Here is a 24055-nt window from a genome sequence, read left to right on the forward strand (position 1 = left end):
GTAAGTCCAAAGGATTAAAACCAGTAAAATCATTGCAGATTCTGCTGAGGCACAAATCTGAATCATAGGTATTGACAGGCTGGCATGTGCGGGCCAGCGAATGAGCCTAACTGAACTCCTAGCACGTGCTGGTCCAGGCCACTTTACGTGTCTCCACTTAGCGCACAGACATTTCCTGGAGAAGTTGGTGTCATGCTGCAGTAGAGTTCAGTAATTAGAAGATACCGGGCTTCCCTGGTGGCGCAGTGGTTGAGAATCTGCCTGCTAATGCAAGGGACACAGGTTCGAGCCCTGGTCTGGGAAGATCCCACATGCTGTGGAGCAACTAGGCCCGTGAGCCACAACTACTGAGCCTGCGCGTCTGGAGCCTATGCTCCACAACAAGAGAGGCCGCGATAGTGAGAGGCCCGCGCACCGCCATGAAGAGTGGCCCCCGCTCACCACAACTAGAGAAAGCCCTTGCACAGAAACAAAGACCCAACACAGCCATAAATAAATAAATAAAATTTAAAAAAAAAAAGGAAGATACCTGCCTTGTGAGCATCAAAGGTCTACTACATGATATTAATACTCTAAACTTTAGTTCTTTTAAAACTGCCCTGATTAAGGTCTCTTCAAGAGGTTATTCCATGCCTTTTTGTGCCTTTGCAAATTTTCCCCAGCCTGACAACGAGTTCTGTTCATTGGATGCAAAAGGCCTGCAATAGTCACTTCTGAGCTAGTGTAGGCATTGGATGGGAATCTTTTTTTTTTTTTTTTTTTTAAATTTCTGGCTACGCCGGTCTTAGTTGCAGCACGAGGGATCTTCGTCGCAGCATGCAGACTTCTTAGTTGCAGCATGTGGACTCTTAGTTGCAGCATGTATGCGGGATCTAGTTCCCTGACTAGGGATCGAACCCAGGCTCCTTGCATTGAGAGCGCGGAGTCTTACCCACTGGACCACCAGGGAAGTCCCCAGATGGGAATCTTCTTGAGTTACAGAGTTGGGTTCACTTTAAGGGTCAAGTCTGTACAACTAGGAGAACAAGTGATCCTTTTAAAACTAATCCAACTAGGCCAACAATTCTCTACCTCCGGTGGTAATCAGGGAAATGTAAATTAAAACCAAACTAAAAAAAAAAAAAAAACCAAACTGATAAACCATTTTACTCCTACCAGATTGGCACAAATTAAAAGTCCTAAGACTGAGTGTTGGTATGGATGTGAAGCAGACCAGATGCTGCTGGTGGAACCGTAGGACCACTTTGGACATGGTGGAGTATACATGTTACAACATTCAAACATTACATGAAACAATACAATGTGAGATGCATCTGATATCTATCCTAGGTTACTTCATTTAAAAAATGGTGGTTCTGGGGTTTCCCTGGTGGCACAGTGGTTGAGAATCCGCCTGCCAACGCAGGGTACACGGGTTCGAGCCCTGGTCTGGGAAGATCCCAGGTGCCGCAGAGCAACTAAGCCTGTGTGCCACAACTACTGAGCCTGTGCTCTAGAGCCCGCGAGCCACAACTACTGAGCCCGAGAGCCACAACTACCGAAGCCCGCGCACCTAGAGCCCGTGCTCCGCAACAAGAGAGGCCACCGCAGTGAGAAGCCCGTGCACCACAATGAAGAGTGGCCCACTGCTCGCTGCAACTGAAGAAAGCCCGCGCACAGCGACACAGCCAAAAATAAATTTTTCTTTAAATGCTGGTTCTGACCCACTAAGTTTCATAACTCATTAATGGGTCACAACTCACATTCTGAAAAACATTACCCTTGAGAAACTTAGCTTGTACTAACAGATTCATTGTACCTTTGCCTAGTAGCAACATACTGCAGACAAGCTAACCGTCCAGAACTTTGAGTGGAAAAATAAATCTTGGTTTATTCTTATGATAAAACACTATTTAGCAGTGAGAGCTAGTTACAGTGATGACATGGTTGAATCTCAAGATTCGGAGGAGGGAGTGGGGCTGCTTGGAGTAATATATCTGGTGTGATTGCACTGATGTACTGTTCAGAAATGTGCAAAGTTAATGATAGCTTAAGGGTATAAACATGGTAAATACTTTAAAAAAGGAAATGTTAATTCAGAAAAATAGTTACCTCTGAAGGGGAAAGGACAGGGTAACATGCTGGATATTTCTAAAGTAAAGCTTTTATTTATTAAATTGGAGGTGCATACCTGGGTATTCTTTATACTGTGATCACTTTTTCTTGCATATATAATATCTGTTTAATACAAAACATTTTTAAGTTTAAAAAAGTACTTAGGGAGCTGATAGCAGAAGTCTCAAACTGCTGACCTGCAGGCCGCAAACATTCACAAACGTGACCTGTTTGGAAACAGTCAACCTCGGACCAATAGCGGCTGTGTCTTTACAGAGGGCTGCACTCTCAGGTTCATCCTCGGCCCTACCCAGCGGTGTGGTCACCTGCTTGGCCCCCGGAGGCATCTGAGTTTGCAGCCACCAGTATAGAAAGAACTGGAAGGAAACGGACCACATCTGGTCCAACTCCATCCATGTTGTACTTGAGGAAATACGAGACCCCCAGCAATTGGTGAGACCCCATGTGTATGTGCTTCATCATCTTCCAGTAGACAGGACCAGGGAAACAGTCTGAGCGAGACATCTTCTTTGATGTCTTGAGCATCTTCTTTGTACTTTTCATGTTATTTTATGTCTTTATTTTTAACCCTGTTAAGTAGGTGGTATTATCGCATTCCACAGATGAAGAAATTAAGGCCCCAAAAGACCAAAACTTTTTCACAAGATGACAGGATTGCAGTATCTGAATCCAGATCATTCTGACTTAAACCCCAGATTCTAAAGCCTCAGATCATTTAAAAATCCTGATTTCACTATCCCTTACCTTTACCAAAACTGCTAACTAGCATCAGGTGAATATTACCTTCTTTCTCTAACTGCATGCTATGGTTCATGCACTTCCTAAATACTTGTTGAGGACCTGCGGTGTGCTAGGCAATATAGGAGAAAAGTAAGTGATGACAGAAACATTGATAAGTTTTGATTAAAGAGAGGCCAAGAATAAAAGCTAAGAATCTGACTCTATCCTCTTCCTATCAATAAGTAAACAATCAGGGAAGAGACTAATCTGTAGCTATAGAACATCTATTGTCTTGCAATCTAAGAAAGGTTCAGCACCTTTGGAGAAGTTTGGGAGAAGTCCTTGATGTAAAAGCGGCTCACAGAGGAGTCCCATCTCCCCCAGAAAGTGCCTTCCTTAGTATCTGTGTTATCACTGGTCAGGGGCAGGAACCAGCCCTTGGGAGGCATGAGGTAGGCCTGGGTGCAAATTCACGATGAATTTCAAAGCAGCAGCTGGGCCCCTGCTGTGATTACATTCAGTAATTAAGAGGCGCATTCTCATTTCTGCCATACTCTGGTGGCACAAAAATGCAATGCACTCTGCCTAGCTGGTTTAGAGATTTGAGCTATATTCTACGTACTTGATCTAGAGTTCCACAGCACATCCCCGTTTTCCCTTACTGAAACCCTTCAGTAGCTGTAAACACCCAGAGTCATCCCTAGAGTCCAAATAAAAAGGCAGGGCAATGTGTGGAACCTGGGTGATTTGACTCACCTCATGCAGACACAGCCCTCCAACAACGGACTTAAGAAACTCAGAATCACTCTGGGCTGTAGCGTACTGAGTCAGATGTCCAAACGACTAGAAATATTCTCACTTGAGGACCGTGTTCCCACAACTTAAGCACTCAGAACGTGCTAGGGCTGTACCCTTGAAGAAAACAGAAGCCTGAACTAGTTCCCACAGTGTGCTGGCTTTCTTGCTAGCAGTTTCTCCATCTTTTACTCTCAGGACAAGGAGTGCGCATATTCTAAACAAAGCCTCTTTTATTAAGTTCCTTCTCATATTTGGAAAAACTCAGTTTAGCAGCCAGGAATTAGGCAATATCATTAAAGCATCTGGGTGCTATTCTGCAACCAGAAAACAAGAGATTATTTTTATTTAAATTATACATATTTTTAATTCACATGATGCAAAATTCAAAAGGCATAAAAATATAGAGGAAAAAATCTCCCTCCCGCCCTGTCTCCCAACCAACCAGTTCCTCTCTCCAAAGAAACTAATGTTACTACTCTATTTTGTGTTATTCCAAATGCAATTTTTATACATATACAGGCAAGTACGAGTATTTGTATTTCCCCAACCCTTTTACACAACTAATAGCAAAGTATGCACACTTTTCTCAACTTCATGGTATTGAACTGTATCGATGTACTATACGTTACTGAACCAGTCCCCTACTGATGGGCGTTAAACTTGTTTTCAATACAATCTACAAACAACCTTGCACACACATCATTTTACATGTGTGTGAATGTATACACGGGATAGACTTATTAAAATCGCTGTTAAAGGATATCTGCATTCATCATTTTGGTGAACTTTTCCAAAATGCCCCCCATAAAACTTGTACCAATCCTGCACTCACAATATGTAAATCAGAGGATTTTAGATCAGAGATACGATATGAGAGATGGAAACACTACGTAAAATTAGACTGCTACCCACTTGGCTATAGTTTTATTATCCCTAAAGAATCAAAGGCCCCACAGAGGAAAACAGTACAAACACAACTGGTTTGGACCTTCACATGAACTGAATCAAGGAACCTCATTCCCTTCTGAGCTACTGAGATAAGTGTGCCGAAATCAGTGAGAAGCTCCGCATCCAAGAGCTGTGAAAGGCAGCAGAAGCGGAATAGGGAGATGAGGACTCCTGGGACTTCCAAGAAGATCCTTCGCAATCTCCCTCGCAGTGTGCAGCTTCTAGAGACCGCAAGTTCCTTCCACTTAACTGTCTCGGAGTGCAGAAGCAGAGAACCACCCAGTGGTGATGACAGGCCCGACTGTGATGCAGAGAACGCTGAAGTCCATGGTCGAAGGACTCAGAGGATTCTCACCACAGCGATGGTCGGCGCGAAAAGGCCATTGTGGACAATGGAAGTGAAGAAATTGGAAGCCTCCGTGGGTTTTCTCGATCTAAGAGGGCTCCTGAATACCTGTCATGTGAAACAAGCCCTGCAGTCAGCCCCTTAGCTTAGAAATCTCTGGAATCCTCTCAGTCCGCCGCGCCTCGCGGCCCTGGGGAACATCGTCTCAGCCGGTCACCTGGCTGGGGCGGCACCCAGGCCCTCGCGCCCGAACCCCCCTCCGCCCCCAGTTCCCCGCCCCCAGTCACCCAAACCCTCCTCGCTGCTTTCTCCAGGCTCGCGGAAGCCGGCAATGCACACCCGCGGGTCACGTGACGTGGCCACTCACGTGACAGGGCTGGCGTGACGTCATCACCGCGCGCGGCCGCCGGGACCGCGCCGGAGCCTCCGGGTCGGGGCGGCGGCGCTTGGGTTCTTCCCGGGCCGCCTGCTCGCCCCGCGCCCAGCCCAGGGGCCGGAGCGCAGGTGAGTGGCCCGGGGGCGGCGGCCGACGCCCTTCCCTCCCGCCCCTCCCACCGTCGTCCCCTCCGGGCGAGGAGGAGTCTACTGGCGTGCAGCGCCCCGACCTCCGCCTGCAGGCTGTCGGGTAGGACAGCATCGCTCCTCGCCCGCCGGCAAGGCGGCCCCTCCGCAATTCGACGCCGCCCAAGGCTTCCGCGGCGCAGCCGCTCCACCCGGAGGCTCGCGGGAGCCCTGGGCCAGGTCACCTCGGGGCGGAGGTCGAGAACCCCGGGAGGGAGACCGAGCCGCGTTGGGGTAGCGTTGGTTTGACAGGCCGAGCCAGGTCGTAACCCCCCGAGAAGGTCTTCACCGTAAAGGGGGGGGGGTGTCTGTGCAGACCTTTCTCACATCTCCAGAGTTGAAACTAAGTTGACTTAAGGAAAATCTTTTTGAAAATCATCTTATGCTTTGATGAATCACCTTTTCTGTAAAATGGGTCTTGCGGAGTGGTTGGAGCTCTCACAGAATAATACGCTAAGTATAAACAGGAGTAGATAAGAATTTAGGATCTCGTTTTTCCTATTCATATGAAATTATGGTTGTGAGTTGTGGACTCTTGAAAACCATAGATTGATTTTATTTTCTTGGATCCTTTCAGAAAGTTTTGGATTCCACATAAGACAGACTCTCTTAATAACCACCCCATTTCATTCCCCAGAAATTGTCCTGGAAGCAAATAAACAACAACAACAAAAAATAGTGTGACTAAAGCCTGTCAACAACCACGAAAGTACTTCTTACATTGATTCTTTTTTATGTGTAACCTGTTGATATTACTGAGTTCATTTAATTGATGCATACAGGTGAACTTTACAAGTGACTGACTATGGCCGTAAAATTAGTAGTAGAGTTTTGATAGGTTTCTATCCTAGTAAGTCTCTCTCTCTCAGTATAGAAGAATTACTGCAAATATTGATTTGTTAATGCTGATTGATGTTTACAAATAGAGTAGGGAGACCCTTCTATAGAAGAGCTTCAGTAGCTTAAGAGAAAGTTCATAAATAAGCTTGCATGGTTTCCATTATTCAGTATAAGTATTGGGTCCTCATTTGAAGTTTCACTTTAAGAAGAAATCTAGATATAGTTGGAAGTCATCATAAATAATTATTTGTGTGCTTCTTTAGAAAAAAAGTTTATCTTTACTGATACTGGCCTTTATTGCCCTAGGTTGAATATGCAGTTTTTCTTTTCTTGTGTTCTATTACTAACCATTTATTATACACTTGCTAGGAGAGAAAAAAATATATAAAACAGGGTCCCCACCCTCTAAATATTTACCTACTTAATCTACTTAAGGGTTAGGGTTATATTAAAAATAGCGATGTCAAAAAAAAAAAAAAAAAAAAAAAAAAAAAAAATAGCGATGTCACACCGTTAAGAAATTTTATCTTCTCACTTTCTCATGTGAGACAGCAGCCTTGTGAAGATAGGCAGGAAATGTATAGTCTCTTTCTACTTACAGTACAGTTGCATACTGATTACAATAAATGTCAAGTGGTTTGGGCACTCGATGATAATGGAATTCAGAGGAAGAAGAGATCATTTTTACTCGGGATAATTAGTGGCTAGATTGTGTTGGTAATACCAGGAATAGGAGTGCTTCCTACTTGTGGATGTTTGAGTCTGATGGAGCCTCCTTAATTTGTAAAGCTAATTGAATATATTTAGTTTCTCCAGTCCTTCAAATGTGCTCATTGTTTTGTTTTTGTTTTTTTCTCTCTTGTACCTGCAGAATCCAAGGATCCCTTTCATTCTCTCTCCATATTGCCTGATGGGAGGCATTATGGCCCCCAAAGACATAATGACAAATACTCATGCTAAATCCATCCTCAATTCCATGAACTCCCTCAGGAAGAGCAATACCCTCTGTGATGTGACACTGAGAGTGGAACAGAAAGACTTCCCTGCCCATCGGATTGTGTTGGCTGCCTGCAGCGATTACTTCTGTGCCATGTTCACCAGTGAGGTAAGTGGTGAGTCATCTCCTCACAAGTGGAACCTCACACATGTCACTTCACAGTTGTCTCATTTCACTGAATAAAATAGTAGAAGTTTGATGTAATAGTGAATTTCTGTAGTATGGTGTTAAATGGGCCAACTCTGGATGAGATCTGCCACTTAGTTTTCTCATCTCTGAATGAGGGATAATAGTAATACACAATAGCATACGGTTACTGTTACAGTTACTTGAGAAAATTACATATGACGTGCTTAGAACAATGTCTAGCATGTAGTAAAACAAATACCGGCTATTGGATTTTACTTACTGCCTTTTTAATTTAAATTTATTTATTTATTTATTTTTGGCTGTGTTGGGTCTTCGTTTCTGTGCGAGGGCTCTCTCCAGTTGTGGCAAGCGGGGGCCACTCTTCATCGCGGTGCGCGGGCCTCTCACTATCGCGGCCTCTCTTGTTGTGGAGCACAGGATCCAGGTGCGCAGGCTCAGTAGTTGTGGCTCACGGGCCTAGTTGCTCCGCGGCACGTGGGATCCTCCCAGACCAGGGCTCGAACCCGCGTCCCCTGCATCGGCAGGCAGATTCTCAACCACTGCGCCACCAGGGAAGGGCTTTTGTTTTCCTTCTTCTAAAGTTTAATATTTTAAAGTGAATACTGGGGAAGAGGGAGGGGGGAAGGAAGGAGGAGTGAGCCTCAGTCCTCATCCCATTCCTTCTAACAATATGTGGAGAAAATCAGTCTTCATTCTACCAGTGAAGGCTTTAGAGTAATTGCAAATGAGAGGGAGAGGGCTTAGTGCCTGACTCTGTGGGTGTTTGAAGTATCACCTAGAAAAATATGCTGGCTCTGGAGCACAAGCCTTTAACAAGGGAATTAGAAACAGGTTGGCTTGGCCAGAAAAGAGGCAGTGCTCTCAGAGTACTAGGAAAAAGACTGCCTTAGTAATTGCCTGGCCAGACAGCCAAGATGTGAAGGAGGCTGCTGGGTGGACCGTGAGGGACTCAGCTGAGCAGAGGGGACCACTGCAGACCTCAGCTCCCGATATCTCAAGTCTGATTTTTTAATTTTGAATAAATTGTCTCATTTCTTTTTAAGCTTGAATGGTGAGTACACCGCTTGATTATGTCGTTTATCTCTACTTATATGTATGGCTGACATATTTCATCACAGTAACACTTTTTAAAAAATCCTCTCAGCCACCAGGGTTTTATCAGTGCGGGTGTTGCTGCTGACCTGAGTGGGAGAGATCGTGTCATGAGAATGTCAGTAACTGCCTTTTACGGGCAGATGCTGTGTTAGGTGATTGTCGCCTCCCACTCACCCCAGGGGCGGTTGTTACCATCTCATTTTGCAAATGAAGAAATAAGATCTCAGGTGCTACATGCCTTATAGCTTGTAAATGGTAGAGGGGATTTAATCCTAAATTAACTTAGCTTGATTCTGGTTTTGCTGTTCTAATTGTAAAGCCAGAGTCGTGTGTGCTGCTGAACCAGCGCTCAGTCACATGGCTGGTAGGGAGAATGCGGAAGCCTGACACGTCGCCCCAGCAGACCCAGGCTAATTTTTTTCTTTTAATATTTATTTATTTATTTTTGGCTGAGTTGGGTCTTAGTTGCTGCACGCGGGCTTTCTCTAGTTGCAGCGAGCGGGGGGCTACTCTTCGTTGCGGTGTGCGGGCTTCTCATTGCAGTGACTTCTCTTGTCACGGAGCACGGGCTCTAGGTGCGTGAGCTTCAGTAGTTGCAGCACTTGGGCTCAATAGTTGTGGCTTGCGGGCTCTAGAGCGCAGACTCAGTAGTTGTGGCTCGTGGGCTCTAGAGCACAGGCTCAGTAGCTGTGGCGCACGGGCTTAGTTGCTCCGCGGCATGTGGGATCTTCCCAGACCAGGGTTCGAACCCACGTCCCCTGCATTGGCAGGCGGATTCTTAACCACTGCGCCACCAGGGAAGCCCCAGGCTAATTTTAAAGTGACCCTGTGCAGGGCGACATTACAGACCCTGTCCTGTACAGTACCCCAAGGAGCACCAGAAGTGGTGGTATTTATTTAACTGGGCGAATGTCATGGCTGCCAGCAGGAAGCACTGAGGACTCAGACTGCTGGCTGCTCACTACATGTTGTGCATCCTGTCTTCACTCTTTCTCTGCACGTTCAGGAATTAGTGTGGAGTTCTGTAAAAGAACTCTCTTTTATTTTTTTTTCTCACCAGTGATTATTTTATAGTCTTTCTTTAAAAACTGGCATCAGGCAAGAAAGTGTCAAATGGTCTTGTCTTTTTCAACTGAAGTATAATTAACCTACAACACTATGTTTGAGGTGCACAACATAGTAATTCATTATTTCTATACAATATAAAATGATCACCGCAACAAATCTAGTTACCATCTGTCACTGTTCAAAGGTATTACAATATTATTCACTTTATTCCTCATGCTGTACATGTCATCTCTGTGACTCATTTATTTTGTAACTGGAAGTTTGTACCTCTTAATCTCCCTCATCTGTTTCACTCATCCTCCTATCCCTTTGAGGTTTGTTTTTTTTTTAGTTGAAGTATAGTTGATTTACAACATTGTGTTAGTTTCACGTGTACGGCAAAGTAATTCAATTATACATGTGTGTTGTATATTCTTTTTCAGATTCTATTGCATTATAGTTATTGCAAGATATTGAATATAGTTCCCTGTGCTATAGAGTAGGTCCTTGTTGTTTACCTATTTTATATATAGTAGTGTGTATCTGTGAATCCCAAACTGCTAATTTTCCCTCCCCCCAACTTTGGTAACCATAAATTTGTTTCCTGTGTCTGTGAGTCTATTTCTGTTTTGTAAATAAGTTCATTTGTATCACTTTTTAAGACTCCGTACAGAAGTAATGTCATATGGTATTTGTCTTTCTCTGTCTGATTTACCTCACTTACTATGATAATCTTTAGGCCCATCCATGTTGCTGCAAATGGCACAATTGTTTTTATTACTGTTTTATGGCTGAGTAATATTCCATTGTGTGTGTGTGTGTGTGTGTGTATACATATATACACACACACAATATATGTATACACACCACATCTTCTTTATCCTTTCATCTGTTGATGGACACTTAGGTTTCTTACATGTCTTGGTTATTGTAAATAGTGCTGCTGTGAACATTGGGGTGCATGTGTCTTTTCAAATTAAAGTTTCCATCTTTTCCGGATACATGCCCAGGAGTGCAATAACTCTGTTTAGTTTTTTAAGAACCTCCATACTGTTCTGCATACCCTTGCATTTAAGTTGTTTAAAGGAGTGGTTCCAGAGACCTGGATTTTTTTTTTAACATCTTTATTGGAGTATAATTGCTTTACAATGGTGTGTTAGTTTCTGCTGTATAACAAAGTGAATCACAGCTATACGTATGTATAGCTGAATCACAGCTATACATATACATATATCCCCATATCCCCTCCCTCCTGCGTCTCCCTCCCACCCCTCTAGGAGGTCACAAAGCACAGAGCTGATCTCCCTGTGCTATGCAGCTGCTTCCCATTAGCTATCTATTTTACATTTGGTAGTGTATATATGTCCATGGCACTCTCTCACTTCGTCCCAGCTTACCCTTCCCCCTCCCCGTGTCCTCAAGTCCATTCTCTACATCTGAGTCTTTATTCCTATCCTGCCCCTAGGTTCTTCAGAATCTTTTTTTTTTTTTTTTTTTAGATTCCATATATATGTGTTAGCATACAGTATTTGTTTTCATCTTTCTGACTTACTTCACTCTGTATGACAGACTCTAGGGCCATCCACCTCACTACAAATAACTCAATTTCGTTTCTTTTTATGGCTGAGTAATATTCCATTGTATATATGTGCCACATCTTCTTTATCCATTCATCTGTTGATGGACACTTAGGTTGCTTCCATGTTCTGGCTATTGTAAACAGAGCTGCAATGAACATTGTGGTACTTGACTCTTTTAGAATTATGGTTTTCTCAGGGTATATGCCCAGTAGTGGGATTGCTGGGTCATATGGTAGTTCTGTTTGTAGTTTTTTAAGGAACCTCCATACCGTTCTCCATAGTGACTGTATCAATTTACATTCCCACCGACAGTGCAAGAGGGTTCCCTTTTCTCCACACCCTCTCCAGCATTTATTGTTTGTAGATTTTTTGATGATGGCCATTCTGACTGGTGTGAGGTGATACCTCATTGTAGCTTTTTTTTGGGTTTTTTTGTTTGTTTTTTTTTGCGGTATGCAGGCCTCTCACTGTTGTGGCCTCTCCCGTTGCAGAGCACAGGCTCCGGACGCGCAGTCCCCGTGGCCATGGCTCACGGGCCCAGCCGCTCTGCGGCATGTGGGATCCTCCCGGACCGGGGCACGAACCCGTGTCCCCTGCATCAGCAGGCAGACTCTCAACCACTGCGCCACCAGGGAAGCCCCTCATTGTAGCTTTGATTTGCATTTCTCTAATGATTAGTGATGTTGAGCATCCTTTCATGTGTTTGTTGGCAATCTGTATATCTTCTTTGGAGAAATGTCTATTTAGGTCTTCTGCCCATTTTTGGATTGTGTTGTTTGTTGTTTTTGATATTGAGCTGCATGAGCTGCTTGTAAATTTTGGAGGTTAATCCTCTGTCAGTTGCTTCATTTGCAAATATTTTCTCCCATTCTGAGGGTTGTCTTTTTGTCTTGTTTGTAGTTTCCTTTGCTGTGCGAAAGCTTTTAAGTTTCATTAGGTCCCATTTGTTTATTTTTGGTTTTATTTTCATTTCTCTAGGAGGTGGGAGAGACCTGGATTTTAGGTTCAGTTCTCTTAGTAATTCTGTGTGAACCCTGGTGACCATCTAACCTCACTAGGTTGTCTGTAGAACAGGGTGATTGAACTTGATGGCTTCTTCGTTCTCTTCCATCCCTAAATTGTTCCTTAAATGTGGTGCAAGTGAAAGAGCACAGGGTGAGGCAGGAGGCCTGGCTCTGATCTGTCGCTTATTAGTTGAGGCCTTGGTTAAGTCACATAACTTCTCTGAACCTTAGATCCTTTATGTCTTAAAGGGCAGTAATATCGGACCTAACTGCCTTACCAGGTTGCTGTGAGAATCAGATGAAATAATAGTAAATGAGAGGCACCCTGAAAAGTTGTAAAGCAAATATTAATGCAAAATACTACAGTTACTCTAAGTTAGTACATAGTGATCTCATTTATGTATTTAAGCTATTTGGCTAATGGGAATATAGTTTATTGACGAAGAAATTCCTGACATAAATGTACTCATGTTTCTGTTTGTAAATACTTATACTGTGTTAACTGTTAGTAAAGTGTTTTTCCAAAATAATGTACTGGTGACTTTTTGTATTGTTAGGGATTTATTTTGTTCTTGGCTTTGGTAGAGAATACTTTCTGATTATTATTCTGGGCTGATGATAAAGACATTTAGTTCATAACGGACGTGCACTGGAATTTTGTAAGTAATTGGAATCTCTAAACTAAGATTACAATCTAATAAAACTTTTGTAAGGTAATCAGTTTTCAGATAGTTTACTCTCCTGTAAAACTGAAGATTTCTACCCTTAGCTAAACCATTTTCTATGATTATCTGGCCTCAGCTATACTCACAACTCCAAGGATATAGTCTAGACTAAATGTGCCGCCAGTAATTCGGTGAGCCTGAAAGAGCGCCAACCCGGTATTTGAAAAAGTATCAGACAACCCTGTTGTCTTCAGTGGTACCGCGGCAGCCTTCTCAGGATGACCTGTGTGTTGTCTAGGGACAGATAGGACAGTGCTGGCTCATCCTGGAGGGCCTGGAGCTGCAACTCCTGGGGCATCTACAAGCATGAAATCTCAGCGAAGTTTGTATTTCATCTCAGAAGCTCATGGACACTAGTGGCATGCTCATGGCAACTTTTGGTTCTATCTTTTGTTACGTCTGTATTTGTTTTAATATGAAAGGCAGCATTTAAAATTATTCACAAGCAAAATTAATATTCCAGGAAGGTGTCACCTCTGTATCTTCTTGGGTTACACATAGCTCCCCCCTATTTGAAAAGCTACAAATATATGCCGTGTTTGCTTTGTACAAATCAAACAAAATAGTCGATCTTTTTTTTTAGATCTTTCAGCACATAGACAAAAATAGGATTTGAATTCCCAAAGCATAAAATTTCTAATCTGATTCTTAGGCGTTGAGCCAGGGTTCCTCCTATATTCAGTTAATATTGTTAATGTCCCTTCAAGCTCTTGTATATGAGACTCTGCCTTAATCTTGTGGAATTATAACCACCATGATTTCATACCCTTTGAACTTTCAGCTTTCAGAGAAGGGGAAGCCGTATGTAGATATCCAGGGTTTAACTGCCTCGACCATGGAAATCCTGTTGGACTTTGTGTACACAGAGACCGTGCATGTGACAGTGGAGAATGTCCAGGAACTGCTCCCTGCAGCCTGCCTGCTTCAGCTGAAAGGTACAGATGCTAAAGTTGTTCGTGCCACAGTGACCCTGGAGACGTTTAAAATTCGTGATGTAAACTTAATCATGAAAATTAAGGAGACAGACTGTGGGCCTCATGTTTACTGCCCATGGCACAGAAGTTGAGATTTCAATTGAGGTATAGAGTAGCCTCCAAATGTGAGTCTTTGGCTCTTTGGGAGAGAGCATTTACTTTTTGTTTTTAAAAAAGTGGAGGAGGGGATAATAGATGCCTTTCCTTTCATGTATGTGCACAACAGTCCTGCAGGGAGACACAGAAAACTGATACGTGTCGTTGCCTCCGTGGAAGGAAACTAGATGGCCAGGTGGGTAGGGAGGCTAGGGGGACTATTCATATAAACCCTTCTGTACCTTTAGTTTGTTGAATCATTTAAATTATCTATTAAAAATTTAAATTGACACACAAAAATGAAAGTGTAAAGTTTTCACAGGATTGGAGATGATCCCCCTTCCAGTTCCCAACCTGTCTGTCCTAACCTCCAGTTCTGTTTCTGTTATTTTCAGTTTTTGATACATGACTGAAACAGTGTGAAGTTTTTGCATTAGTGCACAGCTCCAACATTAATTTTATACCCTGAGCTTTTCAGTTAGACAAATATGAGATTGTTATCCGTATCTCCTATTTTTCCTTCACCGGAGTCTTTTAGTAAGTTTTCATGTGGAGTAGAAATTAGGTACACTGTGCTAAATTAAGTTGATTTTATAGCTTGATTCCCAGGAGTTTTGTAGGCATGTTTGTTTAATTGTGGTGGTGTCCATAGAAGCAATTCGTCTTGCCGTACTTGTTCTAATGCAGCAGCAGACATTTGTAAAGTCCTTGCAGAAGGCCACACAGCACATAAGACAAAAATAGGATTTGAATTTCCAAAGCATAACATTTCTAACCTGATTCTTAGGTGTTGAGCCAGGGTTCCTCTGATACAACGTGATGTTGTGATCCAAGAATATAGGCCCATCCACCTGGCCGAGTGTCCTCAAGGACTCACTGTTTTTGTCTGTCCTAGGCGTGAAGCAAGCCTGCTGTGAGTTCTTGGAAAGCCAGCTGGACCCTTCTAACTGCCTGGGTATCAGGGACTTTGCGGAAACTCACAACTGTGTTGATCTGATGCAAGCAGCTGAGGTTTTTAGCCAGAAGCATTTTCCTGAAGTGGTGCAGCATGAAGAATTCATTCTTCTCAGTCAAGGAGAGGTGGAAAAGCTCATCAAGTGTGATGAGATCCAGGTACAGACTTGGCTTGGCATTAGCTCTCTTCAGGACTGGGCCAGAAGACCAGAAAGCAAGGCGGAGTTGTTGTACTTCTGTAGCAGGGCCCATATTAAACTCTGAGGTTTCATTAAATGTCCCTGAAATTGCATGCCAAACGTATTTGCCTATTTACGGAAGGGAGTTCGCTACCTCCCTCAATGAAATTTGTGATCCCAGTGGTTAAGAATCACTATTAAACAGTATGGAATAAGCATTTTAAAACATTTACCAAGAATGTCTTCCTGTATAGCCGTCGCCACGCCAGGTGCTGGGGAGCCAAGAGTGCGTAAGAGACAGTCTTGTTTCCAGAGAATTCACAGTGTAGTAGTGGCGACAAACAGGAAGACAAAAATGATGACTGAGTGTCAGGAGAATAATGAGCCTGTTCAAGGGGAGGAAATTCCATAGAGGAAAGAAGAAAACCTTCTGGATTTAAACGGGATCGTAAAGGGAGCGGGTCAGAAAGGACAGGGCAGCAGGTTGGAGATGGTGAGCCAGAGGCAGCTCATCAGCGCCCATGGGAGGAGAGGGCCCTGCGGACCGGGCGTTGAAGCGGTAGGGTCCCGCCTCCATATGCCGAGCGCCCAGGGACGCGGCCCAGCAGGGAGCGAGGCTTCGTCCTCCGCTGAGCAGAGCGGGGGTGGGGGGGTGCTGCGTGTGGATCTGTCGTTAGGCTGGGAGCTGCAGTGAGTGCAGCGGGGGCTGTGCGTGTCGCCGCAGCCAGGCATTCCTCTCCAGGGCTCCAGCCCTCTGGTTAGGAGCTTCTGGAAGACACCTAGCAGAGCCAAGTGCTGGGGAGGAGTCCACCTGTTGGGTTTGTTTTCCCCAGTGAGGAGACATTCGATTCTCTAAGGAGGCGAAGAGTTATTTTTTTTTCCTCTCTCATTCTCCTGAGATAATAATGAGAAACGACTTTAAACGTTTACTTATTTATTTATTTATTTGGCTGCGCCGGGGCTTAATTGCGGCATGCAGGCTCTATCTAGTTCCCTGACCAGGGATCGAACCCGGGCCCCTACGTTGGGAGCACAGAGTCTTAACCGCTGGACTGCCGGGGAAGTCCGGCATTTGTAAATCTTGTTCAGTTCTCAGAACTGTGTCCATTTTTCAGAGGAGGAAACTGGCGCTGTGATTAGTCACCACCCTCACACAGCTGGGAGGGGCAGGACTTGTGCCGCCCATCTGCATCCACAGTCTGTTCTCTTCACCACGGAGCTGTGAGCTCTGTTTCTATTTGACCAGATCTGGAAGTAGTCACAGCAACCATTTATTTTAGAACAGTGGAGACTGGGGGATAAAACCGGATGGAACAGGGAGGGCAAACAACTGACCTCTGCAGAAGCCGGGATGAGCTCTTTCGTACGGTCTTCCTTAAGTGTCCAGTGAGACTGGCCTTTGCTTTTTTTCAGCAAATGACATTTTTTCTCTTTCATATACCAGCCAGAAGCAGGAACCAGATGTCTGGCCCTGGGGCTAACGCTTCCTCTGGACCATGTAAAACAATAGTACTTGAAACAATGGAGGCAGCGTGTCACGTTGTTTAAAACAGCACGGGCTTCAGGGTCACGCTGGGGTTTGGGCTTGGCTGTGTGACGCGTGTCCCCTAACCGCTGACCTTCAGATCCCTCTCCCATAAAATGTAGATAATAGTCGTACTTACTACGTAGGGCTGTTCTGAGCATTAAATAAGAATGTCAGTGCCTGATACATAAACGAAGTCTCTGGGAAAATTTATTATGGAGACTATTTTCTCCATAGTGAAGCATTAGTATTGGGGGTTTTTTCTTCCCAGTTTAGCTGTTTCTGTGCAATTCTAGTTTATTCTGTCCTCAGTAAGATCGAGGATCTCTGCTCATGATTGAAAAACCCATTTTAAATGGATATATCTAATTTAAACCTAGAATGTGTCAGAGCCTAGCACGCAGCTGTTCAGAACTATTAGCCTGTCATCCTTGCCTTTAACCAAAGTTTATCTAAAAAATCACGACCACCCTTCTGCACCCTCACCTGCATGTAATCCGTGAGTGGGCTGGGTTAGTTTGACCTCCCATAAATTTGCTTACACAGATTCTGGCGTCACTGTCGTAGTCTAAGCATCATCACCTTTTGCCTGATGGGCCAGAGTGGCCTCTAACTGGCCTCCCAGCTCTTAGCCCTTCTAAACCGCCCTCCCGTGGCTCTCGGAGTAATCTTTACCAGACATCAGTGTGGCCCAACACTGGCCTGCTTGAAGCCTGTTAACGGTTTAGAGTGAAATCCAGTCTCCTGATGCTCTGTTTACTTCTCCAGCTTGACCTTTCTCGTCCCCTCCCTCATTCATTCTGCCACACCAGCCTCTGTCGTTTCCCAAGCTGTCCAATAGATAGTTCTGTGAAGGTGGAAAGGACCTGTGTCTGTGCTGTCCAGTTCACTGGCCACTAGCTTGAAATGTGGCCAGTGTGGCTAAGAAGCTGAATTTTTTTTTTTTTTTCTTTTGGCCACGTTCATTGCTATTAAGGACAGACTTTGGGGGTTTTGGGGGGTATTTTAGCCGCACCTCACAGCTTTCGGGATCTTAGTTCCCCGACCAGGGATCGAACCTGTGCTCCCTGCAATGGAAGCGTGGAGTCCTAACCACTGGACCGCCAGGGAATTCCCGAAGCTGAATTTTTAATTTAACTTCATTTTAATTAATGTAGATGTAAATAGCACATGTGGCTCATGGCTACTGTGTTGGACGGTGCAGTTGTAGGGCTTTTCCAAGTGCTTTCTGTCTGCCCTGAGGCTAACTGCTACTCTTCCATCAGGTTTAAACCTGTTGCTCCTGCAGGGAGGCATTCCCTGTCCCGTCAGCCTAAATGAAGAAATCTCGTGTTATTCTGTCTCATAGCCCCTGTACTTTTCCTAGGTGGTACATAATGACGGAATGGGATTGTTCGTTTTTCTGATTTAACAATTATCTCCCCACTTAAGAGGAAGGTTCATGTCTGATTTGTTCACCGTTGTATCCTGGCACTAGTAGGTGTTTGGTAAATCCATCAAATGAATGAACATTCTGAAACATTTTCTGTATTTTCAGTTCTTGAGAGAAGTCCACAGAGTGATGTCTTTGGGCACTGTCACACTCTGAAAGTTATCTCAGAACAGACACACTCCAGAGGCTGATGGAGGGACACAGGCCTAGTCCTCAGGTGTCAGTCTCGGGGAGGTACTAGGTGTTACTGTACCTTGTACTTATCCAGGGACATGTGTAATGTAGGTTTTCTAGGATGTGCCTTATCCAGTCTGTCATATGTAGCTTAGACCTGAGTTCACCAAATGATTAATTATATGTGTCATCTCAAATAGCACGGTGCCTAATACAGAGTAGTTGCTCAAATACTAATTGACGGTGCTTTGAAGACCCTGCACTCTTTACGATGCCGTAAGGGAAGTTCCTGCTCACAGCCTTGGCTGAGGGGTCCGAGAGTGAGCATGGAGGTCCTTAGACAACACCTATGAATATAAGTTATTTTAGGAGCCAGTTTCGGGGGCTTCCCTGGTGGCGCAGTGGTTAAGAATCAGGCTGCCGATGCAGGGGTCACGGGTTCGACCCCTGGTCCGGGAAGATCCCACATGCCGCGGAGCAGCTAATCCCATGTGCCACAACTACTGAGCCTGTGCTTTAGATCCCGCGAGCCACAACTGCTGAGCCCGCGTGCCACAACAACTGAAGCCCGTGTGCCTAGAGCCCGTGCTCCTCAACAAGAGAAGCCACTGCGATGAGAAGCCCACGCACCGCAACGAAGCCTAGCCCTCCACTCGCCACAACTAGAGAAAGCCCGCGTGCAGCAACAAAGACCCAACACAGCCAAAAATAAAAATAAAATTAAAAAAAAAAAAAAAAGAGCCAGTTTCAAATAGGGCAGCAGATTCCCCCTTCCCCTGCTGAAGTTTCAGAAATGACCAGAAAAAAAGTCAGGAATGGGGAAAATTCTGAATTTAAAGCCGATTTGTGACTGATGGTCTATTAGGTACTCTCTCTCTTAGGTTTTTTCCACCGAATCTGACTATAACTCTCCTCATGATATCAGCAAGTTGTGTCTGAAACGATTGTTTTCCCGAGAGCCTACTCATTTCTGGGAGATGGGAAATAACGGTGGCGGGAATGGGGCGGGAAGGGAAGGGAAGCGAGATTACAGAGCAGCCCCACCATGTGGTCACGCACTCACAGGTGGATTCTGAAGAGCCGGTTTTCGAGGCCGTCATCAACTGGGTGAAGCACGCCAGGGAGGGGCGGGAAGAGTCTCTGCCGGACCTGCTGCAGTACGTCCGTATGCCCCTGCTGACGCCCAGGTACATCACGGATGTCATAGATGCCGAGGTGAGCCACACAGGACCCAGGGCTGTGGGCGTCTCTTGTAGCTTCGTGTCGTGAACTCAGAACTGGTCACCTCAGAGGAGGCACGAGCGTCCTGGGAAGCATGTCCCCGGGGGGCCTGGGGCGGGGAGTCTGCAGGCGGTCGCTTGGCCGGTCAGTCTCCTGGCAGAAATGAAAGTCTATGGCTTAATTTAATTTTGTGCTTTGTTGTCTTTTCATTTTACGTGCTCCTCAGTGTTTTGCATAAGCAACATCGGATGATAAATTTTGTCCCCTTCTCTGTTAAACAGAAATTGTTCCAAATTGCCTTGGAAAAGATGCTTTGCTTACCTAGTCTATTTTTGACTTCTGGTGAGGCCAGCATGAAAGGAGTTTGATGCATTTATTGGGTTGGCCAAAAGTTTCCTTCAGTTTTTAAGTAAAAATAAAAGACACATTTTTCATTTTCACCAAGAACTTTATTGAAAGACGTATTCACCGTTTTGTTCCACTACCTTCTCCCGTTTTTCAGGCAACTTCATAATTCCATCTTCCCAAAACTTTTTATATTTTTGAGCAAAGAACTGTTCCAGGTGCATTTTACAGTATTCCAGGGAATTGGAATTTTTTCCATTAAGAGAATTTTGTAAAGACCGAAATAAGTGGAGATCCGAAGGTACAATGTCTGGCAGGTGAATCAGAACTTCCCAGCCAAGCTGTAACAGTTTTTGCCTGGTCATCAAAGAAAAATGCAGTCTTGCGTCATCCTGATGAAAGATTACGTGTCTTCTGTTGACTAATTCTGGATGCTTTTCATCGAGTGCTGCTTTCAGTTGGTCTAACTGGGAGCAGTACTTGTTGAAATTAATCATTTCGCTTTCCGGAAGGAGCTCATCATAGAGGGCTCCCTTCCAATCCCACCATATACACAGCATCACCTTCTTTGGATGAAGACCGGCCTCTGGTGTGGCTGGTGGTGCTTCATTTCGCTTGCCCCACGATCTCTTCCGTTCCACATTGTTGTACACTATCCACTTTTCATCGTCCGTCACAATTTAAAAACGGAACATTTTTGTTACCTTTCAGTAGAGAGTCGCTTGCGGTAATACGGTCAAGAAGGTTTTTTTCCACTTAATACTGAGCCCAGACATCAAAGCAATTCACGTAACCAGGCTGCTGCAAATGATTTTCAGTGCTTGACTTGGATATTTTCAGTACGTCGGTTGCCTCCCGCGTGGTATAACGTTGATTTTCTCAATGAATGTCTCGATTTGATCACTATCAACTGGTCTCCCAGACCGTGGAGCATCGTCCAGTGAGAAATCTCCAGCACGAAACTTCGCAAGCCACTTTTGACACATTTGATCAGTCACAGCACCTTCTCCATACACTACACAAATCTTTTTCTGCGTTTCAGTTGCGTTTTTAACCTTTCTTGAAATAATAAAGCATAATATGCCAAGAATGTTGCTTTTTTTTCTTCCATCTTCAGTATTAAAATGGCTACAGAAAAATTCACCGATTTTGATAAGTGTTTTTTAATGCACGCTATGACAGCTGTCACAATACAATCTAAAAATATTGTTTTGAATGAAGTTAAAGTCAGCTAAGTGCTACTAGAGCCAGCTTAGGAGAAAACCGAACGAACTTTTTGGTCAACCCAATAATATCAACTTGGATCATATCGTGTTTGTTTATAAGTGTTTCTCCAGCCTGAGATCTCGGTGGTGCGTTTTCTGACCTTCACCATGCGCGTTACCTGGACGCTACCCTGGGGGCCGCTGATTTGTAATGTGTAGGTGAGGCCCAGACGGGCGGCGCATGTGCTCCTGCTTCTGGCCCAACCCTGGTCTCTTTGGAAGTTAATTACAGACACAGCTTTGCAGTCGTTTGCATTAGAAAAGATGCCGGTACTTAGTGTCACATCTCAAATTCTTTGCCTCCTGTTTGTAATTTCTTCCTTAATAGCCCACTCACATACCCCACACATACCTTTGAATCATGTAACATCTATTCAAAACATCTTTTTTTAATCATTCCGGAAGCCCATAGCATAATTATTACCAGCAGCCCTCCTGGAACCACAGGGCTTTGGAAACTGGTTTTCCGTGTTAAGAATTTAATTCTTTATATGTGCCATTTATGCTTTTATTAGAGGTGGTCCTGCAGCTCACTCTCCTACCTGCTGTATTTCAGCCTTTCATCCGCTGTAGTTTACAGTGCAGGGACCTCGTCGACGAAGCAAAGAAGTTTCATCTGAGGCCTGAGCTGCGCAGTCAGATGCAGGGACCCAGGACAAGGGCACGTCTAGGTAAGCTGGCCTCTTGTATTAACTGTGTCAATTTGTACAAGTCCCTTTACCACCCGGAGCTTTCTTTCCTGTAAACCAAGGATATCTTCCCTTCTATTTCACATAACTCTTTGGAGGATTACATGAGATAAAGTGTGTGAAAGCACTTCATAAATTGTCAAGTATTATGCAACATAAGTTATCACTATTATTTCAGTATATTTGGAGCCTGTGAATTAGAAATCTCTCAAATGCCATGTAGTGAGTAAGTGGTCCGCTTCCCCCACCCCTGCCCTTCTCCACGTGAAGAGGAAGGGGAAGCAGCAGCGTGGTGAACTGCAGAGGAGTCCAGGGTGGTCAGAGGCAACGGCATGCAGTGGTCAAGGGCCTGGACTCAAGCCAGACTGTGGGTTGGGTGCAGGTCCCCATTTACCACTTGCCAGGTGTTCGGCAGGAAACTCAGCCTCTCTGTGTCAGTTGCCTCATCTGTAAAATGGGGGCCATCATAGCTCCTCCCTTGAAGGTTGTCGTGAAGAGCAAGTGAAAGGCTGAGAACGGCTCTCGGCACACGTGAGTGCTGTGCGCGGAGGCTGTCATGTCAGCAGACAGACCTGGGTTCAGATCCCAGCCCAGCCAGTGACTGGCTGGTTGTGAGCCTGGGCAGGGTATCCACTTGTCTGAGCCAATGCTTCCGCCTCTGAAATGAGGACGCTAATGTCTTATCACACTGGTTGTTGTGGAGGCCCAATGACATCACGCATGTAAGATGCCTGACATTGCAGCTGGCATGTAATCTGTGCTCAAATGTTAACGTCACTTCCATTTCACTGTCCCAGGATCCTAGATACTGTATGTAATAGCATTTCATAGGTTATAAATTACTCTGTGTATATGGGGCGGTATCTTCCTATTTTTGCTCTTATCTGACTGTGGACTTATGTGTGCTAAGGTGTTAATTGATAATTAAGCCTTTCATTGATAGATTTAAGTAGAATGATGATTTATCTCGTTTTTTAATCGCATAAGTAGTACATATATGTAGAAGTTTTGGAAATACAGAGAAGCAAAAAATAAATAAATGAGTCATCCATAATTCCACCACCCAGAGATACTACTTTTTGTTACTGTTGTTTTTAAAGGGATACTGTTCTGTTAATTCCTGGGAGATGACAAAATGTGATCTGTATCGCTTGTTATATACAGAGATATGTAATCAACACAAGATAAATGGAAAAAATACAAAAGGAAATTTTTTTTTAAAGATTGAAGGGCTAAGTGAAAAATCATGAAAATATTAGAAGAAATTATACGAAAATTATTTGATTAACTTCTGGGTGGGAGCCTTTTTTTTCTATTTTTAATTGTGGTAAAATATACATAACATAAAATTTACCATCTTCTCCATTTTAAGTGTACAGATCAGCGGTGTTAAATACATTCACACGGTTGTACAACCCGTATCCAAAACTCTTCTCATCTTACAAAACTGAGATTCTGTATCCATGAGAGAGCAACCTCCCTTCTCTCTACTCCCCTTTTTTAACTAAAACAGAGAAACCTAGAACTCTTCAAGGTCACTTGACTGCATCAGTTTTTTGGGGGGTTTTGTTTTTTTTTTAAATTGATGGCAAAAGACGTAAAGTCAAAAGACGGGGACTGGGAGAAAATATACTCAATATGTATGACAAAAGGTTAACATTTCTGCTGTAAAAAGAACCCATATGTATCAACAAGAAAAAGAGCAGTGACCCCACAGAAGGCGGCACGGGAGGCGCACAGGTAGCACACAGAGGAGGACGCGTGAGGGAACACCGTGCGCTTAAAAGATGCTCCACTAGGAGGTCTGGAACCACAGATTAGAACAAGGTAGTCACTGGAGTTTAAAATGGGCACACCCTGTGTGTCCCGCCTCCGGGAATCTGTACTGTAGAAACAGCGTGTCAGTACAGAAATAAGCACATATGAGGAAAGACATATGCATAAGAACGTTTACTATAAATTGCTAATATCCAGAAAAAAATGAATACAAGCTGAATGCCAAGTAAAGGGGGATTAATGGTTGACTGAATTATAGCACAGCTGTACCATGGAATGTCACGAAACTGTTAAAAGCATTGAGTCAGATACACGTAAGATTAATTGTGTACGCTGAGTGGGGGAAAAGAAGGAAGCAAAACCTCCTACATATGTGTGTTTGCCTGAGCATAAACAAACGATATGTATACAGGATAAACACTAAACCTTTAATAAAGTGAGATTGCGGGGGAATATTAACTACTAGTGTTTTGTTTCTATACCTCCGTGTTATTACCAT

At 44.2% G+C, this 24055-nt stretch overlaps 1 protein-coding gene and 1 long non-coding RNA gene across 7 annotated transcripts in view; one reads left to right on the forward strand and one right to left on the reverse strand.

The window, feature by feature from the left end:
- The first annotated feature begins 106 nt into the window (after positions 1-106).
- The window catches only part of KLHL12 (kelch like family member 12), a 32366-nt gene continuing 8417 nt past the window's right edge, over positions 107-24055 (forward strand). Inside the window, exons 1-7 of one of the 6 annotated variants that reach the window (XM_089901906.1) lie at positions 5328-5431; positions 6126-6197; positions 7200-7433; positions 13708-13861; positions 14892-15109; positions 19326-19475; positions 21648-21762. In XM_089901906.1, coding sequence (XP_089758032.1) covers positions 7239-7433; positions 13708-13861; positions 14892-15109; positions 19326-19475; positions 21648-21762 — 832 coding nt within the window. In that variant the 5' untranslated portion in view covers positions 5328-5431; positions 6126-6197; positions 7200-7238. The other 5 variants (XM_089901904.1, XM_022561938.3, XM_022561935.3 and 2 more) reach the window with 5 other exon arrangements.
- On the reverse strand, positions 4530-5493 carry LOC111168302 (uncharacterized). The gene is made up of 2 exons (XR_002643012.2): positions 5295-5493; positions 4530-5035 (listed from the first exon to the last, which is right to left on the reverse strand). It is a non-coding gene; the product is annotated as an uncharacterized LOC111168302 (long non-coding RNA).

Source organism: Delphinapterus leucas, chromosome 1 (assembly GCF_059928025.1).
Source record: "Delphinapterus leucas isolate spDelLeu-1000000601 "Yukka" chromosome 1, BTC_Dleu_Yukka2, whole genome shotgun sequence".
NCBI lineage: Eukaryota > Metazoa > Chordata > Mammalia > Artiodactyla > Monodontidae > Delphinapterus > Delphinapterus leucas.